Below are 18232 nucleotides of genomic sequence, written 5' to 3'. Positions count from 1 at the left end.
ACTGGAAATTGTGGAATCAAAAAAACAAGATTTGAAAATTTAAAACAAAATACAAAATGGATGTTATTGCGAATAATGTCATTATTTTATTAATACCATACTATTTAGTTGTTCATTTATAAACGAGAATACATGTTTATTGGTTACGTTCCGTATTTTTGAGTTATTTAGTTTTAAGCATGTTGGTTTTACGTTTTTAAAATCGTACGTTTGTGTATTTGATTTGTATTGTATGAATTTAACAAATAAATTCTTTTTTATTTCTCTTCCTGCTATCACTGTTATAACAAAATTAAACGTCATCTAAATCGATAGCATTTATCAACTGCAGTAATGCACAACACTGCACTTAAACAATAGGCCAGTGCCTGCCCGTACCCTAGTGGTAAGTGGAAGAGAGAGCGCAATGTCGCTATCCCGCTCCGATAATTTATGGCCCAATCTGCAAATAGAAAATAATCTGTACCCAACAATATTCTTCTTTTTTCTTTTTGCTTATAGGCATATATTTCGCCAGTATTGAGTTTTCTGCTTAGCAATTTTAAAGGCTTCTGTAGGTTCTGCTATTCAGCGAATATTGGAGGAGCACAATGTGAGAAAGTGTAAGCTTTCGAATCAATGTTAGATCATCCAATACCGACAATGACAGTACAGGTGTATCCCTAACAAATGATAAGACAGTCATTCGTAAAGGAGTTTTATTCTCGTAATACCGTTTATTTTTTATGCGACTTCAAAAGAAGAAGGAGGTTTTCAATGCGACCAATATTTTTTTGTGTGTATGTTACGCGATTACGCCGTCATTTGTATACAGAAAAGGGGATACCTCAATACTGGTCCCATTCAAGTTGGAAGAAAATATTCCACCTCTAAGTGTGACAAATTAAGAGATGAACCCGGTTTATTGGGTTTTACCATTGACTTACAATTATATGGACGTCGGGTCCGCGCTAAAAAGTGTCCGAACTTATAGGGCGTTAAAATCGTATACAGAGCGTCATTCACGCTTTAGTCTTCGTTTGTTCGACTGACAGCGAAGCAAGCAAAATTAGAGAGTACTGCGATGACATTACAATTCAAATTCAACGTTTTAGGTTTTTCATATTCCTTGACATGTCACTACGTTTAAATAGGTTGACTTGGGACATTTTTTTCGTGGTTTTTGTATTAGACCCGTCGTCCATTTATTTGTAAGTCAATGGGTTTTACTCACTTTTAGTGGACCGATTTCGATAAAACTTGTGAAATAAATGTAATTTCACAAACTTTTATCGTCAGTTTATTTTTGAAATAAAAGCTATAATTATTCACGTCACATTATTAGAATTCGTAACGAATACTGTCGAGCGGTCGCAGTTTTCATCGGAAAGTTTTCAAACAAATCAAATGCATTGTCCATGGCTAGACGGCACAAATGCACTTTTCACTAGAATGCACTTAACCCCTCAAGGTATATTCAACTGTATCTCACTATGATTCAAACGGAGTTTCCAGCTACCCTTATAATTGTTCCGAATAAGCTACATTTTTTATTCTACTAAGTGACGGGACAAACAAGTAATGCGCCTAGCGGTAACCGACACGCCTGTACGTAGCAGTTTTAGTGCCACTCAGAGCTTTACATGGCAAAGATCTGAGGGTTACTGCCAACTCACCTTGAGACATAAGTTGACAAATCCAATGTGTACAGGCACATTTTCACCAGTACCCTTACCCTTCTAATCTGGAATGCAGTAATGCCCATATTACTGTTTGGCGGCTGAAATAGGTAAGAAGGCAGCATGTCACTGGACGAACTCTTTTACAAAGTGCTCTACTACTACTATAAATTTGTAATTTATGTATAATAAATAAGGCGGCCGTTTTGCTAAGTAACCACTACATATTTCTAGGCAACCTAAGGACAGATATTCGGAAAATTCTTGTTGTATTTTTAATTTACATTTTGAAATAAAATTTTGTAATTAGTAATACATAGATCGAACACTTAGGAAACATTCGTTCGATCCGGCTGGATTCAAACGTCTTCTAGCAAACCGTGTCAGACGCAATGCCAACTAAGCCTACCACAAAACTTGTGCCTCATATGAAATAAGTCGTTAGTCAAAATGACGTCAACCATTTGTTACTACGAAATTATAATAAAAATGTAGTTATACAAGTCATCCCTTTCAACGGTCGTAAGGTATAATATTGCCGAAAATAAGTTATTTACATCATAAAATGGAACGTGAAATGTACCTAAATCGAATTATGTAAATAACCTTTTTCGTTCAAAATTATAAGTTAAGCCCAGTTCATGATAAAGAGGGCGAAGTGTGCGTACAAAAAACAGTATGTCATTATATTTAACAAGTTTTAAATAATGTCTTTTAATGTCGTAGTAGATATCTTGAAACGACAGATTCTGGACTTGAGAACAAACTTTGTCCAAGAACTCCAGAATGCAGCATAGTAAAATTGGCTACTTGGGAGCCCTTTTTACATAGGGAAATCCTCATCGATATCTGTCTGCTGCGGGAGCTACAGAGAGGTTTTGCCGAACTCCTACCGACTAAACCCCACGGTGTTCCGTCTCTGCGCCTTTTACCGGGATTACCGGGACGCTTTCGTATTCTTCCGCAGTGGCATAGGGTCTACCACAGTCACTTAAAACAAGGTAGGTTAGGTACTATAACCTTTACATTGACTTTTCGTACCATGACGCGCTTCAAGTAAACTTATTAAAAGTTTTTAAAACTATGAAGTTTGTTTGTAAACAATGTGTAGCAGCGCAACAGTCAAGCTATATGACCATACGAGCCGCATACAAGTGGGTTGATTAGGTGGTTCGTTCCTTGCGACACTATTAAGAGAAGTGGAACATATGGTAAGGAATGCCTGGAGAAGGGCGTATCGGCAGGTAAAAAGAGTGCTGAATAACTGAACAATACTACACTGACCTTAAAGTTGGGTTTCGTGTTTTGCCCTTAGTAGCGCTTTTGTTCAACTTCCAGTAGACGTCCTAATTAAGTGTCTCCGACAAATGCGAGGGAACGCGTGGCGGCTTCAGGTGCATGGTGGCGGTCAGAGGAAACTATTAGCTGCGGTGATCATCATCGTAGAGTAGCCCCATATCTTTCACATTATTTTTTATTATAGTGACCCTCCCTACCGACCCTTAGGATTTACGAGAGGAGCGTTATAACCTGTGAGCGCACAGGAACGTCATAAGTTCAGGTTTTGACCCCAGATCAGCCTGTGTACAATATTGTCACAGGCCTCTGTCACTGAACTTCATCCGGTTCTCGTGAGGCTAGTGCGTCGGGTGAGCCGCCCCGGGTGAATGTACTTCTTATATTCCTTCCTGTTTTCTAGATAGGTACTGGAGCTGAAGTCACGGTCACTTCCCATTGCGCGTTGCACAACTAGCGGTTACCACCGCTGAGCCGTCTACTAAGTCCACTACCAAATCTTTTCATTGGTGGCGGAGCTGTAAGTCACGCTCACTTCCCGACGCCGAAAAACGACGTCTTCCGGTTCCCAATTATTTAAGCGGCTGCAGGGACCGGAGGCTATTATCCTCTACTAGCTCTCCGAGCTAGTGCCGGAGATGCCAGTCGCAGTCTCCTGCGACAATGTTCGGACATAACTTCCAACTAAAAGGGCAACTCACGTGTCCCGGGCGTCTCCTCGCTTTAGGCTCTCAACTAGGCCGCTACTAAGACGCGCTAGCTGTGCATGAGACGGATACTCCGGCCACATGGTACCTGGGCAGACAAACATGTCCGTCACTCGCAGCTCACCACAAACACCAGCGAGTCCGTACCCAAGTCCGGGTCCGCCAGAGACTCCCGTGAAGGCGTATCCCGCTGTACCCTGGTCTTGCCGTCCAGCCCGTAGCATCGGGACATCATCGTAGTGCAGTCGAAACCGACTTCATGCAGCCGAGATCGATTGCATGCAGTTAATGCGTGAAGTCTTTGTCAACTTCATGCAGTCGTGATATCGGCTACATGAAAATGATTACGACTTCACGCATTAACTACAAACATGCAGTCAGTCTGTTAGCATCCTTACTTAGGCTGACTCACCTTTTCGAACATTTAAACGTAATATGTATTAAGTAGATATGGTAATTTTATTGTGAGGATATTTAACATTTTATTTGTTTAGTGACGTGAGTTTTACTTCTGTATACTCCTCTTGTGTGAGCAATGCCTATAATAAGAGTGAGAGGATAGCTAGAAAACGATACACATTTGTATAAGACCACATTATACAAAATTAATTTAAATTAATTACGGTTAAATAATACTTAATTTACTACTGATATTTCATTAAGGTGGTTACCTGCACCAGAATTTGAGACGCAAACTTCTAATACTGCTAACCTACTGAAAACCCAAGAAATCTTGAAAAAGTTCAGATTTTTTCAAGATTTCTTAGGTGTCAATTGTACACACAATGGATTTCGGTCTAATCAAAATGCTGTGATGTTTACAGTTACGAACCGCTGGATAACGCAATGTGGTTACCCAACTACGATTTATGGACAACGACAAGCAAAACAACGTCAACTCAGACAGAAACTGAACCACCCTTACAAATCACTAAGGTTAGAACTACTGCAAAAAGAGTTTCAAGAACTACCTCTAAAAGGATACCGAAAGTTAAAACAACAACAACGGTATGTTTAAATTTAATCGCTTTACGTATTTACATGAGCAAATGTCGTAGCACATGCAATGACACGATACCAAGCTGAGTGGATGACGGATTCCATAACAGCACAGCATGCACACTTAAGGGCTCTTACACATAAACACGATACGACATCGCGTCGTGCTACGACGCAATATATATATATACAATGTACGCGATGTCGTATCGTGTTTATGTGTAAGAGCCCTTACGTCTTATCGCTTGATCATTTCTGTGGCTCTTCTATTCTGTTCTATTCTAACCATAAAGAGCTCTGGTGCGTAAACCTGAACCGCAAAAAATTAACAAACGCAAAGGAAGTAAATTTCGTTCGTATGCGTCATAATAACATCATCACGTAGAACGCGGTTGGTTACAATACTGTAGTAAAGCCCTACGATTGTTCATCTTGAGTTTCGTACTGCAAACACGTGATACTAAAGTCATTTGTGATTGGTAATAAATAACACAGTATAAATATGACAAGTATGGCAACTCCACACAAACGTAGCAGCGTGTCTTGCATGTGTGCGCGCCCGCCGCGTGTCTTGTATGGACGCCAACAATCGCATAAAAGTAGTGCTTAAAGAGGTCGGTACTCATACCCTAAGGACCCCTGACCCATTAACTACCTAATCTTTTGATTCTGAGGGAAAAAATATAAAGAAATTTCAACTGTATTATGTAAGTTATACCACATTTTAGTTGCTGAAAATTAAATAAAATTATTTAAAGCCAAAACCATATTCTGTCACTTAAAAATAAACTCAGTTGATGCAGAAGCTTGGTGTATGGACTAAAGTTACATTAGATATTAATACATACAATGTCCCAGAAAATCATACCAATTACCTGATTGAGATCAGATAAAATTCCATGTACTATGAGTACCAAATTAACTCCAGGGTACTGTGTAGATACAAGGAATTATCTAGTTCTATGTATTTCGTAGAATTATCCAACAGACATTAAATTATCAATTTTCATTCATTGCAGACGAAAAAAACGAGAAGGAATTATCACGGGTGAATAACTTTTTCTACTTGGTTGTTAATTTTATATTAAGACCGACTCACATTCACGTAAGTTTCGTTCGTAGAGCAGTATAAGAAACCAAACAACTTTTCTAAGGGGCACTACTATTACGACGCGGGAATAAGTCAAACGTTCCATGAAATCTAGGCAAAGCATCCAAGGAATTATGTCAATGCAGATTGTTTGGTTTCCTATATTCACAAATTATTTTGCACCATGTATTTTCAGTAGGTGAGGTATACGTGAGGCGCACTATAAGTTTACGAAATAAATAAGAAAACAATACTATAAATGGTCAGAAATGAATTTATTGTTTCTTAAAATATTCTACATTATCGTGAATGCACTTTTTCATACGAATGAACCAATTTTGAAAACATTTATGCCACTCCTCCGTGACAATCTCCGAAACATATTTTTCATACTCTTCGATAGCCTCTTCAGGTGATGAATATCGTTGACCGCGTAACTGGTTCTTAATTTTTGGAAATAAATAAAAGTCACAAGGTACCAGATCGGGACTACGCGGATTGGCTCATAACAGTTTTGGGATCGTAACTATAAATCCATGTTTCGTCACCTGTTACTATGTTCCACACCAAATTTCACGCTCCTTCGTTGAATCTGGTAATCATGGCATTACACCAAGTGACGCGATCCGTTTTTTGAGCCTCAGTCAAATTGCGTGGGATCCGCCGAGAGCACAGCTTTTTCACACCCAAATGTTTGTGTAGTATTGATTGTATTTGGCTCATGCCTATGCATAAAGATGCCCGAAGCTCATGGGATGTCACATGCCTATCTGTTTAGAACATACGGCGCACAGCTTCGATGTTTTTATTGCTCAGCAGTGGACGGGCGAGCATCACGAAATTCGTCACTGACATTCACACGACCGCGTTTGAATTTTGTAAACCAGCTATAAATAGTCGTCTTGCGTGGTGCTTCATTGCCAAAACTTTTGAAGCCGAGCGAAGCTCCGCTGAGCTGTTAAATTACCCTTAAAGTCGTAGAAAATCATACTACGATTTTTTTTTTAATTTTCACGAGTTAAATCCTTGGTGATGTAGACAACCAATTTCTAAAATGACACCACAATGTAAAAACAAGTGACAGTCAGATGAAACAAACTGTATTCTCTGTAGAATACAGGCTGTCCAAAGAGTTCCATTTTCAGATGTTGTAATTACTTTTTAAATATTGTTTATGTACGTGGCCAGTTCCGGAAACTTTATAGTGCGCCCTATGTACAATTATTATATAAACTGCCTCCGTGACCGAACGGTTAACATGCTGACCTGCCACGCAGAGATCTCGGTTTCGATTCCCGGGCCGGCAGAAATATTTGTGTCGCCTACATTTGTTTCGCTCGTGAGTTTGGGTGCAATTTGTGGTTGTCTCCAGGTGTATCCATGGCATCCGCGATACAGGGCTTCCTTAATGCGGGACTTGTGAACCTTCTTCGACATACAGGTTTCACCAAGATGTTTTCCTTCACTTTGCATACATTCACATACGTCTTAACTGAAATAAAGATCAAAGAAACTCAAAGAAAAATTCCTTCGATCCGTCGAACCGCTCTCCCAAATGAGCTACGGAAAGTTAGGCGAAAAAAAAATGTCAGTGGTTCAAGTCAATAGAAGGAATTTTTCTTTGAGTTTGTTTGTTAGTTGTTTATGATATTAGTAATATAGTTCTATAAGATTGTTAACATTTTAAAAATAACCTTGTATAAATAAATATTTACCTTAAACAAAGTTAAAACCGTAGTACACAGAAATTCACGTTCAACTGAGAAACAATCGTTCCCCACTGGGTTACCACCGCTTAATTCACATGTGCTTATTCTAGAAACGAAACAAAGGAAACAACACTGAGATTCGGGATTTATTAAATAGATGAAATTGTGAACCCCTGGCTTGTGGCCCTTTGTATGTCTATCCCAATTCATTGGGCAAGTTGGGTGCCAGTTCTTGGGTTTCCCATTTAGTTCATTATCAATTCTAATGCAATTTCTCACAGCTGAAATTTTGTTTCAGCCGAAAATAATGCAAAGTGTAAAGGAATTAAAATTACGAGGGGATCTTCCGAGAATTTTTGTCGTTGCTGAAATTTTCATCATCATCATCGTCTCAGCTCGTTAACACTCAAACAAAAACAATAACAACAGCTCGGTTCTGTGCGAGTGTCATCCACAGTCTTCCTGCCACCCTGATGACATTGTCCGACAATTTAGCATGTGGTCTGCCTCGAGGACAAGGAAATTTTACTATTAAAAATATTCATACCTATTCGAAGTTTTATCATAAATCTTTATGAACGCAAAGTAGAAATCAAAAATTCTAGACAAAGTCCAATGTCTACTGAAGCGGAGCGGCGAAAACCTGTATTTAAAAACCAATAAATAGATTTCAGTTATTTTGTTTTTTTTTATGATATCAAATGACGGGACGAACAAATCGTGCGCCTGATGGTAAGCTACACGCCTGTCCATAACTGTTGCAATGCCACTCGGAGCTTTAAATGGCAAAGATCTGAAAGGCACTGCCACTACGCCTGTCACTCTGAGACATAAGTTGACAAGTTCCATGTGCCTGTAATTTCACCAGCACCACTACCCTTCAAAATGGGAACGCAGTAATGCTCACATTACTGCTTGGCGGCATAAAAAATAATGTAAAAAGTAATTTAAGAATAATGTAACTAAAAAAATTTAAATAAACACAAAATATTGTCGAAACACAACGACGTCACGTAAAAATAAAGTACAATTTCTTCGAAAGAACAACTAAACTACACTGTAAAGTTCATTATCCAATAAAAGTAGTTACAATCGGGTATAAAATATTTCGTCGTTTGTAACACAATTTTTAGGTTTGCGGGTAGGTGTTAGCGATGGGAGAGTCGAGTTATTTAACTCCTAAATAACTCATGTTACTCCCACAACGAGTCAACTCGAACTCGAGCGCATCGGCTACTCGTTCTCATTCGGTCGGTTTCGCGACCTTCGGAGCACGCTCGAGTCGCCGTCGGCCGGCCGATCGTGCCCAACTCGGTGAATCGACGTCGATTCGAGTTCCCATGAATATATTATTTCTCTGTCAGACACCCAGTCAACTCGACTTGCGACTCGAGTCTTCAATCACGTCAACTCGAATAACTCAAGTTGAAAAAATATAACTCGTCCCATCGCTAGTACATAATAATATGTGTTGGTAAAAACTGGGTATCTCGTTGCGAGAGAATGTTATGCCAAGGAGATCTAGGCTGTCGGTAAGAGAGACAGATATACCCCGAAAAGTTGAAGTCAAATCAAATTGACTCCTTTTAGCAGTAAACAGACAGGCCTGCGATTTGGTGGCGTTGAATTCGCCCATATTGTCATCTCACCACTGAGAGACAAGACTTAAGGTCAAGTTCCTCCGCTCCACCATCGACCTCTCTCAACGAACGGATATCTACCCTGCTGTCCCTTGCGCTGGACAGATATCTCTTCGTAACAGTGCTGTCATCTGCATACCTAATAATACCTGGGAATAGCAGGTCATTGATGTGCAGCAGGAAAAGAGTCGCAGAGAGAACCGACCCCTGAGGAACTCCGGATATTGATAGCCATCAAATCAGATGAGCAGCCCTCAATGACTACTCTGACTAACCGTACATCAAGGAAATCTGATATCCAGCTACAAAAGTCAGCAGGGATGCCGTAAGCGGGAAGCTTGCTCAGCAGACTTGCGTGCCAAACCCTGTCAAAGGCCTTCGAGATATCTAGTGACACAGCCAGAGCCTCGCCGTGTTTCTCGATGGCTTCACCCCAGCAGTGCGTAACATACACGAAAAGATCCTCAGCTGATCGTCCCCGGCGGAAGCCATATTGACGATCACTGAGTAGGTCATTTGTTTCAAGATATGATAGCAGCTTGTTATTCAGAACTTTTTCTATAACCTTACAGAGTATGGAAGTAATAGCGATAGGTCAATAATTGGAGGGGTCGGCACGTCTGCCCTTTTTGGGGATTGGTTGCACATTTGCAAGTTTCCACGATCCTGGAACGATATATTCTTATATAGATATATAAGAATGTATCTGGCGCTACATTAACTAATCATAATTTTATTGTGATTTGAGCGATGTAATGCAGGAAAAAATATTTTTGAATTCTGGGCATAAACGATAATATAGTTTTTACGTTATATACTTTAATTGATTGCCGTAAATGGTTATCGCTAATAATGGCAACGAATCTGCTTCCTGCGAATTTCTGTTTGCGTCCATATGCAGCCGATGATGAAGAGATCGGTGTAAACCCAAATGATCCGTCGATGTCAGAAAGACGGCCGTGTCTATGCCAAAACGGCCGCGTCTACGCCTGAACAGCCGCATCTACGCGTTCGGCTTAATAAGACAAGTGAAGTAAAACATGATCGCCTCAAGCCGATTCCGCGTTGATAAGTGTGGTGAGTCTCTAAAGTTGTCAACTGCCGCAAACAACTCGTGAGCACAGAGCATGAGAAAAATAAAAACTTGACATTTTAATATTCGTTTACTGAATTAATGAATCAACTCCCTTGGTGTTCTTGACGATTATGTCTAAGATATACATATGTATAAAGTCTGTATATTATTCATAATGGTTAATTGTCTATATTTTACACAATATATTCCATTAATGCAACTATGAAACGTTGTCGTTAGTATACTTTCGCATTCCCGTTTGTGACGCGTAGCCACGTTTTCCGTAGTCTTCGACAAAGTTGCATAAGTATGTGTAATCTTTGAAATTCTATACGGCTTACAAAATGTGAAACCTTGTCGCATTAAATAATGTAACACGAACGGGGCGGGTAAAAATTATGGCTCAATTTACCGCATGCTACGGTGTAGCAAATTGCTACTACGAATGCACACTGCGTAGCTTTTACCGTAGCAAACGTGACGTAGCTGTATTGGGACCATTATTATTATGCACAAAGTGTGCCATTTAACGTCATGGCAAAGGTTTGAAGTTACTTTCAGTTCAAGTTACTTTATGACACTAAATTGATGTCTCTGGCATCATTCTTTCGTATAGTCGGTACAAAAAATTAAACCGGCAACGTTTTTTATATACAAGTCGGAAAAATGAATAATGTTAAATGAAAAGTGGGAACCAAACCATTAATTCCGTTGTTATTTCATGGTCGCATTTTATCCTATTAGTAACGCCACGAGAAAGACAACCAAGGAGACTGTACATGATTATCCCGAATTTCCGCTGAACAAGGAGAAACATATCTCCCATGGTTATACAAATGTGAGAAAAGAATAGGACCACGAAAAATCAGGTAAAATATCGGTTGTACTTGATTCGCTGGTTGCTAAAATGTTGCTTGTTACAAAAGGGGAAGAGACGTTTTTATTTGTCACGATATATGTTCGTATGTCGATGTGAGTGTTATCATTCGATGTAGAGCGCATTCATCTTAATCCACCCACGCTGAAGGATACGTACACACTTGAACAATAATAGCATTAGAGCTCCTTGTGAAAGTGTTCGTCCAAGGAAGTACTGCCCTTACCTATTTCTGCCGCAAAGAAGTAATGTGTGCATTGCGTTCCGGTTTTGAAGGGTAAGTGTACTGGTGAAATTACTGGCACATGGGATTTGTCGACTTAAGTCTCAGGGTGACGGGCGCAGTGGCAGTGCCCCTCAGATCTTTGTACTTTAAAGCTCTGAGTCGCTCTGCAACTGTTATGGACAGGCGTGTAGCTTACCAACAGATCACGACTTGTTCATCCCGTCACTTGATATAAATAAAGCGCATACTGTTCCCACAAAAGAATCGCTTATCTTAATTAAACGAAATTCGTAATGAAATTAAGTAAATATAAGAATACTGTGGTATGATACAGGTATTAGTTACGCAATTACCCCCTCTCTAACGTAGCTTCTTTGAGCTTGATACATCGCATCAAATCCCGCGAAAACCGGGATTACACAGGTCGTTTAAGGTGAGCCAATGTTGCCAGATTACCATGAAATATTCCATGAATTTTGTCGTCTAAAAACAGATCCAGGGATCTGAAAGAGGTAAGTTTCAACGCGTGCAAAATTCATTTCAAAATGCATGAAAACAGGGTAAAATTTACAATTTTTTACAAATATATTTTTTTTGTCAAGAAACATTTTACTTTGTAAACTGTTTATTATCTGCAAATCTTACGAAAGACGAAATGTTTTGTACCCGATTAAAATTCTCAATACGAATAAATAATAATACTAATAATGAATTGTGCATTGTAGAAGATATTAAAAAGTTTATTTTTATATGAAATCGTTGGTTTTTTTTAACCAGCTGCCGAAATCTTCTCAAGATCTAAATACTGATACGCGATCTGTACTTTTATCTATAGACGTCCAATTGCTTTGCACAGGTCTCCTCTAGGAGAAACTCGAGTCAACCCTTTAGGGCTATTGTGGTTTGAGAACTTCAGAAGTCAACAGGACAGCCCAGCAATCGCGCTCTGTATAAACAAAGTTAGATCCTAACCTAACCTATCCTTTGAAAATTAACAAATCAAACTCATTGAAATTCAGTAGACACGAACTAGAAACTAATATTTAGGTCATAGTTTCTCAATTTCCCTTCTTATATAAATAGGTACAGTTCCAAAATTACATGGCCTCTGAAACACCCGTAACACTCAAAATTGCCAACCTAATGCAAATTTTGTAGAGAATATTATGTATACATTTTAAAAAAGAAAGCGATTTTTTATTTTAGTTGGTATATACCAAAAAGCCTACTCATCTATTATTGATAGGAAGATGGAATAAACAAAGAAAATTCATCGCATCAACTGAATAATACGGCTGTTTTCCTATGGATGACCTACGGAACTACTCTAAAAGTCTGTCAACGAAAAGACGATAAAGGCCCATTCGAAATGTCAATTAAAATAAATAGAATAGAACAGACGTTTATTGCAACGCCACAACACATAGACACAAAAAATATTGATAACACTATAAAATAAAAAGAATTAATAACCAAAAAAAAAAATACAAATACAAAAACAAAAAAGAAAAGAACATAAAGTAGTCCTGTTTTATGTTCTTTTCTAAACAGACAAAAAGCAAGTAAAAATCTAAATATATCGACTACAAATATTGTAAATATTTGTGGGGTTGTGGCGTACGCAAAAGGACTTCATTCGGCTTATGCCACCGCCGTAATTAACTGTGGCGCTGGTTTTCAATGAGACCTGAGCTGAGATGAGTGACGGCCGTGTGTATCGCAAAATAAAATAAACTAAAATAAATTGCTTAAATATTTATGTATGCGTTCTTTATACACTGTGTGTTATATTGTAGATCGTAAAAGTATATAAATATAGCAAAAAAATATGTAAATATACCTACTGTGTGCTAATCCTAGCCCCGATCGAAACTCAAGTCTGTAGGTGATCCGTAGTGGGATAACGACTGCCGTAGCTACCGATTTCTTACTTCGAGAGTAGGGCCAGTTGTTCAAGTCCAATCGATCGGATCAAAGTAATTTTTCTTTGTGTTTGTTCGATATTTGTATCATTAGTGACAACAAACTAGTGGAGCATTTTATACAGAAAACAGATTTATATCATGGTAGTACATACATCACCATCCAAATTATAGTTTCCCAATGTGATCCCTACCGCCCACCAGTTGGCGCTGAAGAGTCATAGAGGGTCGGTAGCAATTGGGGGTCATTGATGCTCTCCAGGGGGTGCTACCGCATTTGAAAAAGAACACCAGCCCCCGTAGCATAGCATGTATGATAGTTACGAAGCGCGCGATAAAATTGAAATAAGCGCGCACTATTGGCTATCTAAATTAGATCTGATTGAGACAGCGAATAGCGCGCGCTTATTCCAATTTTATCGCGCGCGTCGCGACTATCATGAGTAGCCATGCTACAAGGGCTGAATTATCTATATGAACTACACTGCATATGCTACGTATATTCTTTTTTCCGTGTGATATTTTTGTGTTAAGTTAGTTTAAAAAAAACGTGTTTTCAATTATTTTTTTGTGGTGGTGGTCGTTGAAATTGTTTTATCTTGTGTAAGTGGGCGGTGAGCCAAAAAGTTTGAGAATCTATGACCCAAGCTAATGTTATAAATGCGACAATAATTATGTCTGTTACGTATACACGCCTAAACATCTGACCCAATTTTGATGAATTTAGGTATAGACATATATGAGAATATGAGAAGGACATAAGCTACTTTTTGTCACAAAAATTAATCTTGGAAAACACGTTTTTTTTTAAACTAACTTAACACAAAAATATCACACGGAAAAAAGAATATTAAGAATATTCCTACTCGTCTCTTGTTATTTTAATTTGAATGAACATCTAACAGAAATACTTGACGGGGTGGCCTGAAAGCAGCGTCGTCTTAAACGCTCGACAATAAATCATATATAACATGTACATTTCTTCACATTTAGTCCAGTCCATTGTAAATTAACGGCAAGCTGTAAAGTCCAAAATCCCCTTCACAATCACGACTCTAATCGCTTAATCGTATTTGTAACCTCATTTAGTAAGTTCTTAAAGCCAACCAATAAGGCTCAGCTCACAATGGCGCATAGTCGAAGCGTCGCGACGCGTCATGTTTTCCGCCTATAGCATATTCATCTCTATTTTCCCATTATTAAGGTACAAATATGTGTTATGCAACGTCGACGCGCCTTCGCTTCCCCCGCCTTTTTGTAGTTGAAAAACAGGACGCGACGCCAGAGAACAAAAAAATAACGAGAACGGACACTCTCCGCCCCTCCCTAGTTTTAGATACCGCACCACGCCCCGCACAATGACGGTCACATTGACTGAACGACAGCAAGGCTGTCGGCGAGCCGTTTTCGGGGTAAGGCTTTGATATTTGAATAGAGTTTTCATTTATTAATTACGACGCCATAACTTCGTGAACTAATAGACAAGGGTTGTCTAATTTTCAATTTGTATTGCCGATAAGTATTACGAAGTGAATATACCTAATTATTAACTAGTAATGATAAACTTGGACAAGCAATTTTAAATACTTTGGTTCCTTATTTAAAGGTACAAAGGTACCTGTCCAAAATATAACATTTTAAGTGCTTTTAATATATTTTTTAAATAAATCCAATATTATTCTAGTTAGTGAATTAATTAAAAATATAATATTATATTGATATAAATACGTGATGAACATGTGTAATTATCAGGATTCTATTAATAGAATCATAGTCAACAAATTCGCGTTACAATTTTCGCTATGTGGCAGCTCTGACCACGTAGTAAGAGAAAGTGATGGGTAACCCTGCCACTTCACGCACACATTTGCGCGTGTGCATGTGCATGTAGTAGTTGTAGGTAAATAACTTTCGACCGTTGTATGAAGTGTCCGGGGAAGCCGACGCGACGCTTCTACTCTGCGCCAGTATGAGTTGAGCCTAAGGGCGTATCTCCACTACTCCTGATTTAATCGATTGTCAATGTGTAGTAAACAGGCAAGCAGAGCTTGCTACCGATACCAAAAATACAATTATATGGGAATTTTCCATTTCGATGTCCAAATACCGGTACAGAACAGAATTATTTACTATTAGTACCCAATAGTGGTATTCGCCATGTTACATCAGTTTGGCTGAGGTTGACATGTCAAGAACACGTTAGCGTATCACGCTCAGAATTACGAAAGTATCGTTTGCAATACATTGACATTTGCACTCGAAAATCAGTGTGAATGGTATGAAGTGACGGGACGAAAAATTTTCACCCCGACATATAACGTCGAAAAGTTCCATGTGTCTATCGTGTCACCAGCGTCCATACCCTTTAAAAATAGAACGCACTAATGCTGACATTACTATTTGGTGGCACAAATGATGGAAGTACTTCTCTGGAAAACTCTTTCACAAGGAGCTCTACTGCTACTAAATATCATTGTTATCCGCTACATTTCGTTTTAAACCGTTAGTTTACATGTTTTGGCAATATCGAATGTTGCGTTGGAATAGTGGAGAAGCCCTTATGGGCTCATCCGACTATCAACTCCTGTTGACAACGCAAGTTTTGAAACTTTCGCAAGCTTCTGTTTGTGCAAACTTTACAATACAAATATAGTTTGAACTTTCAAAGAAGTGTTGTTATACTATTGCTATTTGTGCCAAAGTTTAAAGTGCCTCTGAGAGAAATTCATATGCGCACAGATTTAAGCCCGTTAACAATGCAGAGAGAATTACGATGCAAAGTTTGAAATTAACTTTCTTGGGGTTATTTACTGACGCTGAAACTTTTCAGTATAAGTGCACAGGGTGTAAGAAAAAGGAGTAGATTTATGTAGGGTATGTACATCTCTGGTGAAATTACAGGCATATGAGACTTGTCAACTTATGTCTCAAAGTGACGGGCGCAGTGGCAGCAGAACTCCTGGTGGAAGATTTCGTCCAGGGTAGTAGGTACCTTATCTATTTCTGCCGCCAAGCAGTATGTCAGCATTATCGCGTTTTGGTTTTGAAGAGTAAGGGTGCTGGTGAAATTGCCGGCACATACGACTTGTCAACTTATGTCTCAGGGTGATGGCGCAGTGGCAGTGCACTTCAGATCCTAGCGATTTAAAGCTCAGAATCAGAATCAGAATCGTTTATTGTTTGAACTGGTAAAGAAGATGTTACATGTAATTTGAGTACAACAGTGCATACCCCTGTCGGGTGCACAATGTTATATTTATATATGATATGGTTACAATTAGTCAATAAAATAAGAATAAAATTAAAATTAAAGTACAATTATTCAAATGTCTACAACTTAAACACTATAGGGTAAAATAATTCTATATATTACATAATTATGTTAGTCATAACGTACAATGTTTATTATATTTTATTTAATTACAAATGTATTTATTTATTCATAGACATGATAACAATAGCGACCGAGTATTTATGATGGTTTTGTGGAATTAAAAGTAATAATAGTCAATTTTAAAGTTTGTCACTTAAATAGTCAGATATTGTGTAGTACGCTTTTGTAGTAAGTAATTCCTTAAGTTTAAGATTAAAATCTGCAGTTTCTACCGTATCTCTTAATTGTTCTGGTAATTTATTAAATATTTTCACTGCCATAACTTGTGGGCTTGATGAATGAAGTTTGAGTCGGGATGTAGGTAATACTAGTGCATTTTTGTTTCGACGAACAGATCTTGGATAATTGTCGATCCTTTTGATAAAAATATCAGGTCTGAGAGGCACTGCAATTGTCCTGAGTAGACGTGTCGCTTACCACCAGGCGCACGATTTGTTCGTCCCTTGATATTATAAGACAAAATCTGAACAACTTTAGCCAGAAATAAAAATCCTTTTCACCTCACTAGCTCGGAAAGGCTTTCTTTCTCATTAGAAATCTGCGCGTAAAAGCGTTTTTTCACGTTTGCGTGGAAAAGGTTTTTAAAATTCGAAAATGACGATAGCCTGTTGTGCACCTGACTTTTTCTTTCGATGAAAAAGAAAATATAATGTCACGTTCAACTGCGCGGTTTGTCGTACACTACTTATTTATGTAATATAAATCCGTTGGTATATTTTATTCTTATTATTGTTGACATGAAATTGACAAAGACGAGTAATTGTGTTTATTGAATTATTTTAATTCGTCGAAGAACTAAAATAATTACTTAACCACTTGATCGTCGGCAGGATTTCGCTCTGGTCCTTTTGGAGGGAAAAGTGTCGTTTTTATTTTGACTTTCAATTATTTTGTGAAATCTAGTTTAAAGTGGAATAGGATAGTGCTATTGTGCCTTAATCGGATATTAAAACGCGAAATTATACGAATCTCGAACTAAAGTACCCGTATCGGCCCGTTCTAAGGAATCCCGAGTCAATCCAAGCACGCCGCTTCAATTGCCTATCCTCTTTGTGCCGGCCATATTTACAGAAACATAATTAAACGAAGACATGACTCAAAGGACTTGTATCCAAGCTAAAATTATTAATTCAAAAAAATTGATCGTCGGCGCGCATGACATTTAATACCTGTCACTTTTCTAATCAGTTGGTACTTTTTTATTGTTTACATTACGGGCGGCGATAAGACACGTATGTATATTATAAACACTTGGAACTCAAGAACCTACTAAGCTACCGTAAAAAGTATAACATGGGCGATAAGAGCACTTAAGTAGCTTTTGTTTAGACTACAGCAATCATTGTAAAACGACGACTTTATTTGTTAATTTCTGAGTACACTGAACACTTCTGAGAAATTTTCATAGTATTTTACGCTTTAACGTCTAACCACTTTGTATGTTCACTGTATTAAGAAATAAAACATATATATATTAATAACAGTCACAAAAATCGCGAAAATTTGCGAAAATGGCGTAAAAAAACTATAAGTCGCGAGGAAGAAAATTGACGAATCCTATCACAACTCACAATGTAACGTAACGACCTAAAAAAGGTTTTAATACAACCTCTATTGAATAAAATTATGTGTTTAAGCA

General features: G+C 38.3%; 2 protein-coding genes across 2 annotated transcripts in view; one reads left to right on the top strand and one right to left on the bottom strand.

Annotated features, from left to right (window-relative positions):
• The window catches only part of LOC113231574 (beta-1,4-N-acetylgalactosaminyltransferase bre-4-like), a 480048-nt gene that overhangs the window by 313483 nt on the left and 148333 nt on the right, over positions 1 to 18232 (bottom strand). The gene's annotated exons all lie outside the window — the stretch shown is intronic.
• LOC113231506 overlaps positions 1 to 18232 on the top strand; it is a 121560-nt gene that overhangs the window by 18114 nt on the left and 85214 nt on the right. The window contains exon 11 of the mRNA XM_026465831.1: positions 4486 to 4597. Coding sequence (XP_026321616.1) covers positions 4486 to 4597 — 112 coding nt within the window. The remainder of the gene's footprint in view (positions 1 to 4485; positions 4598 to 18232) is intronic.

Source organism: Hyposmocoma kahamanoa, unplaced genomic scaffold, assembly GCF_003589595.1.
Source record: "Hyposmocoma kahamanoa isolate Upper Pololo Valley unplaced genomic scaffold, ASM358959v1 65, whole genome shotgun sequence".
Classification (NCBI taxonomy): Eukaryota; Metazoa; Arthropoda; class Insecta; order Lepidoptera; family Cosmopterigidae; genus Hyposmocoma; species Hyposmocoma kahamanoa.
Note: the sequence above shows the minus strand (reverse complement) of the source record. Positions and strands in the feature narration are given on the sequence as shown.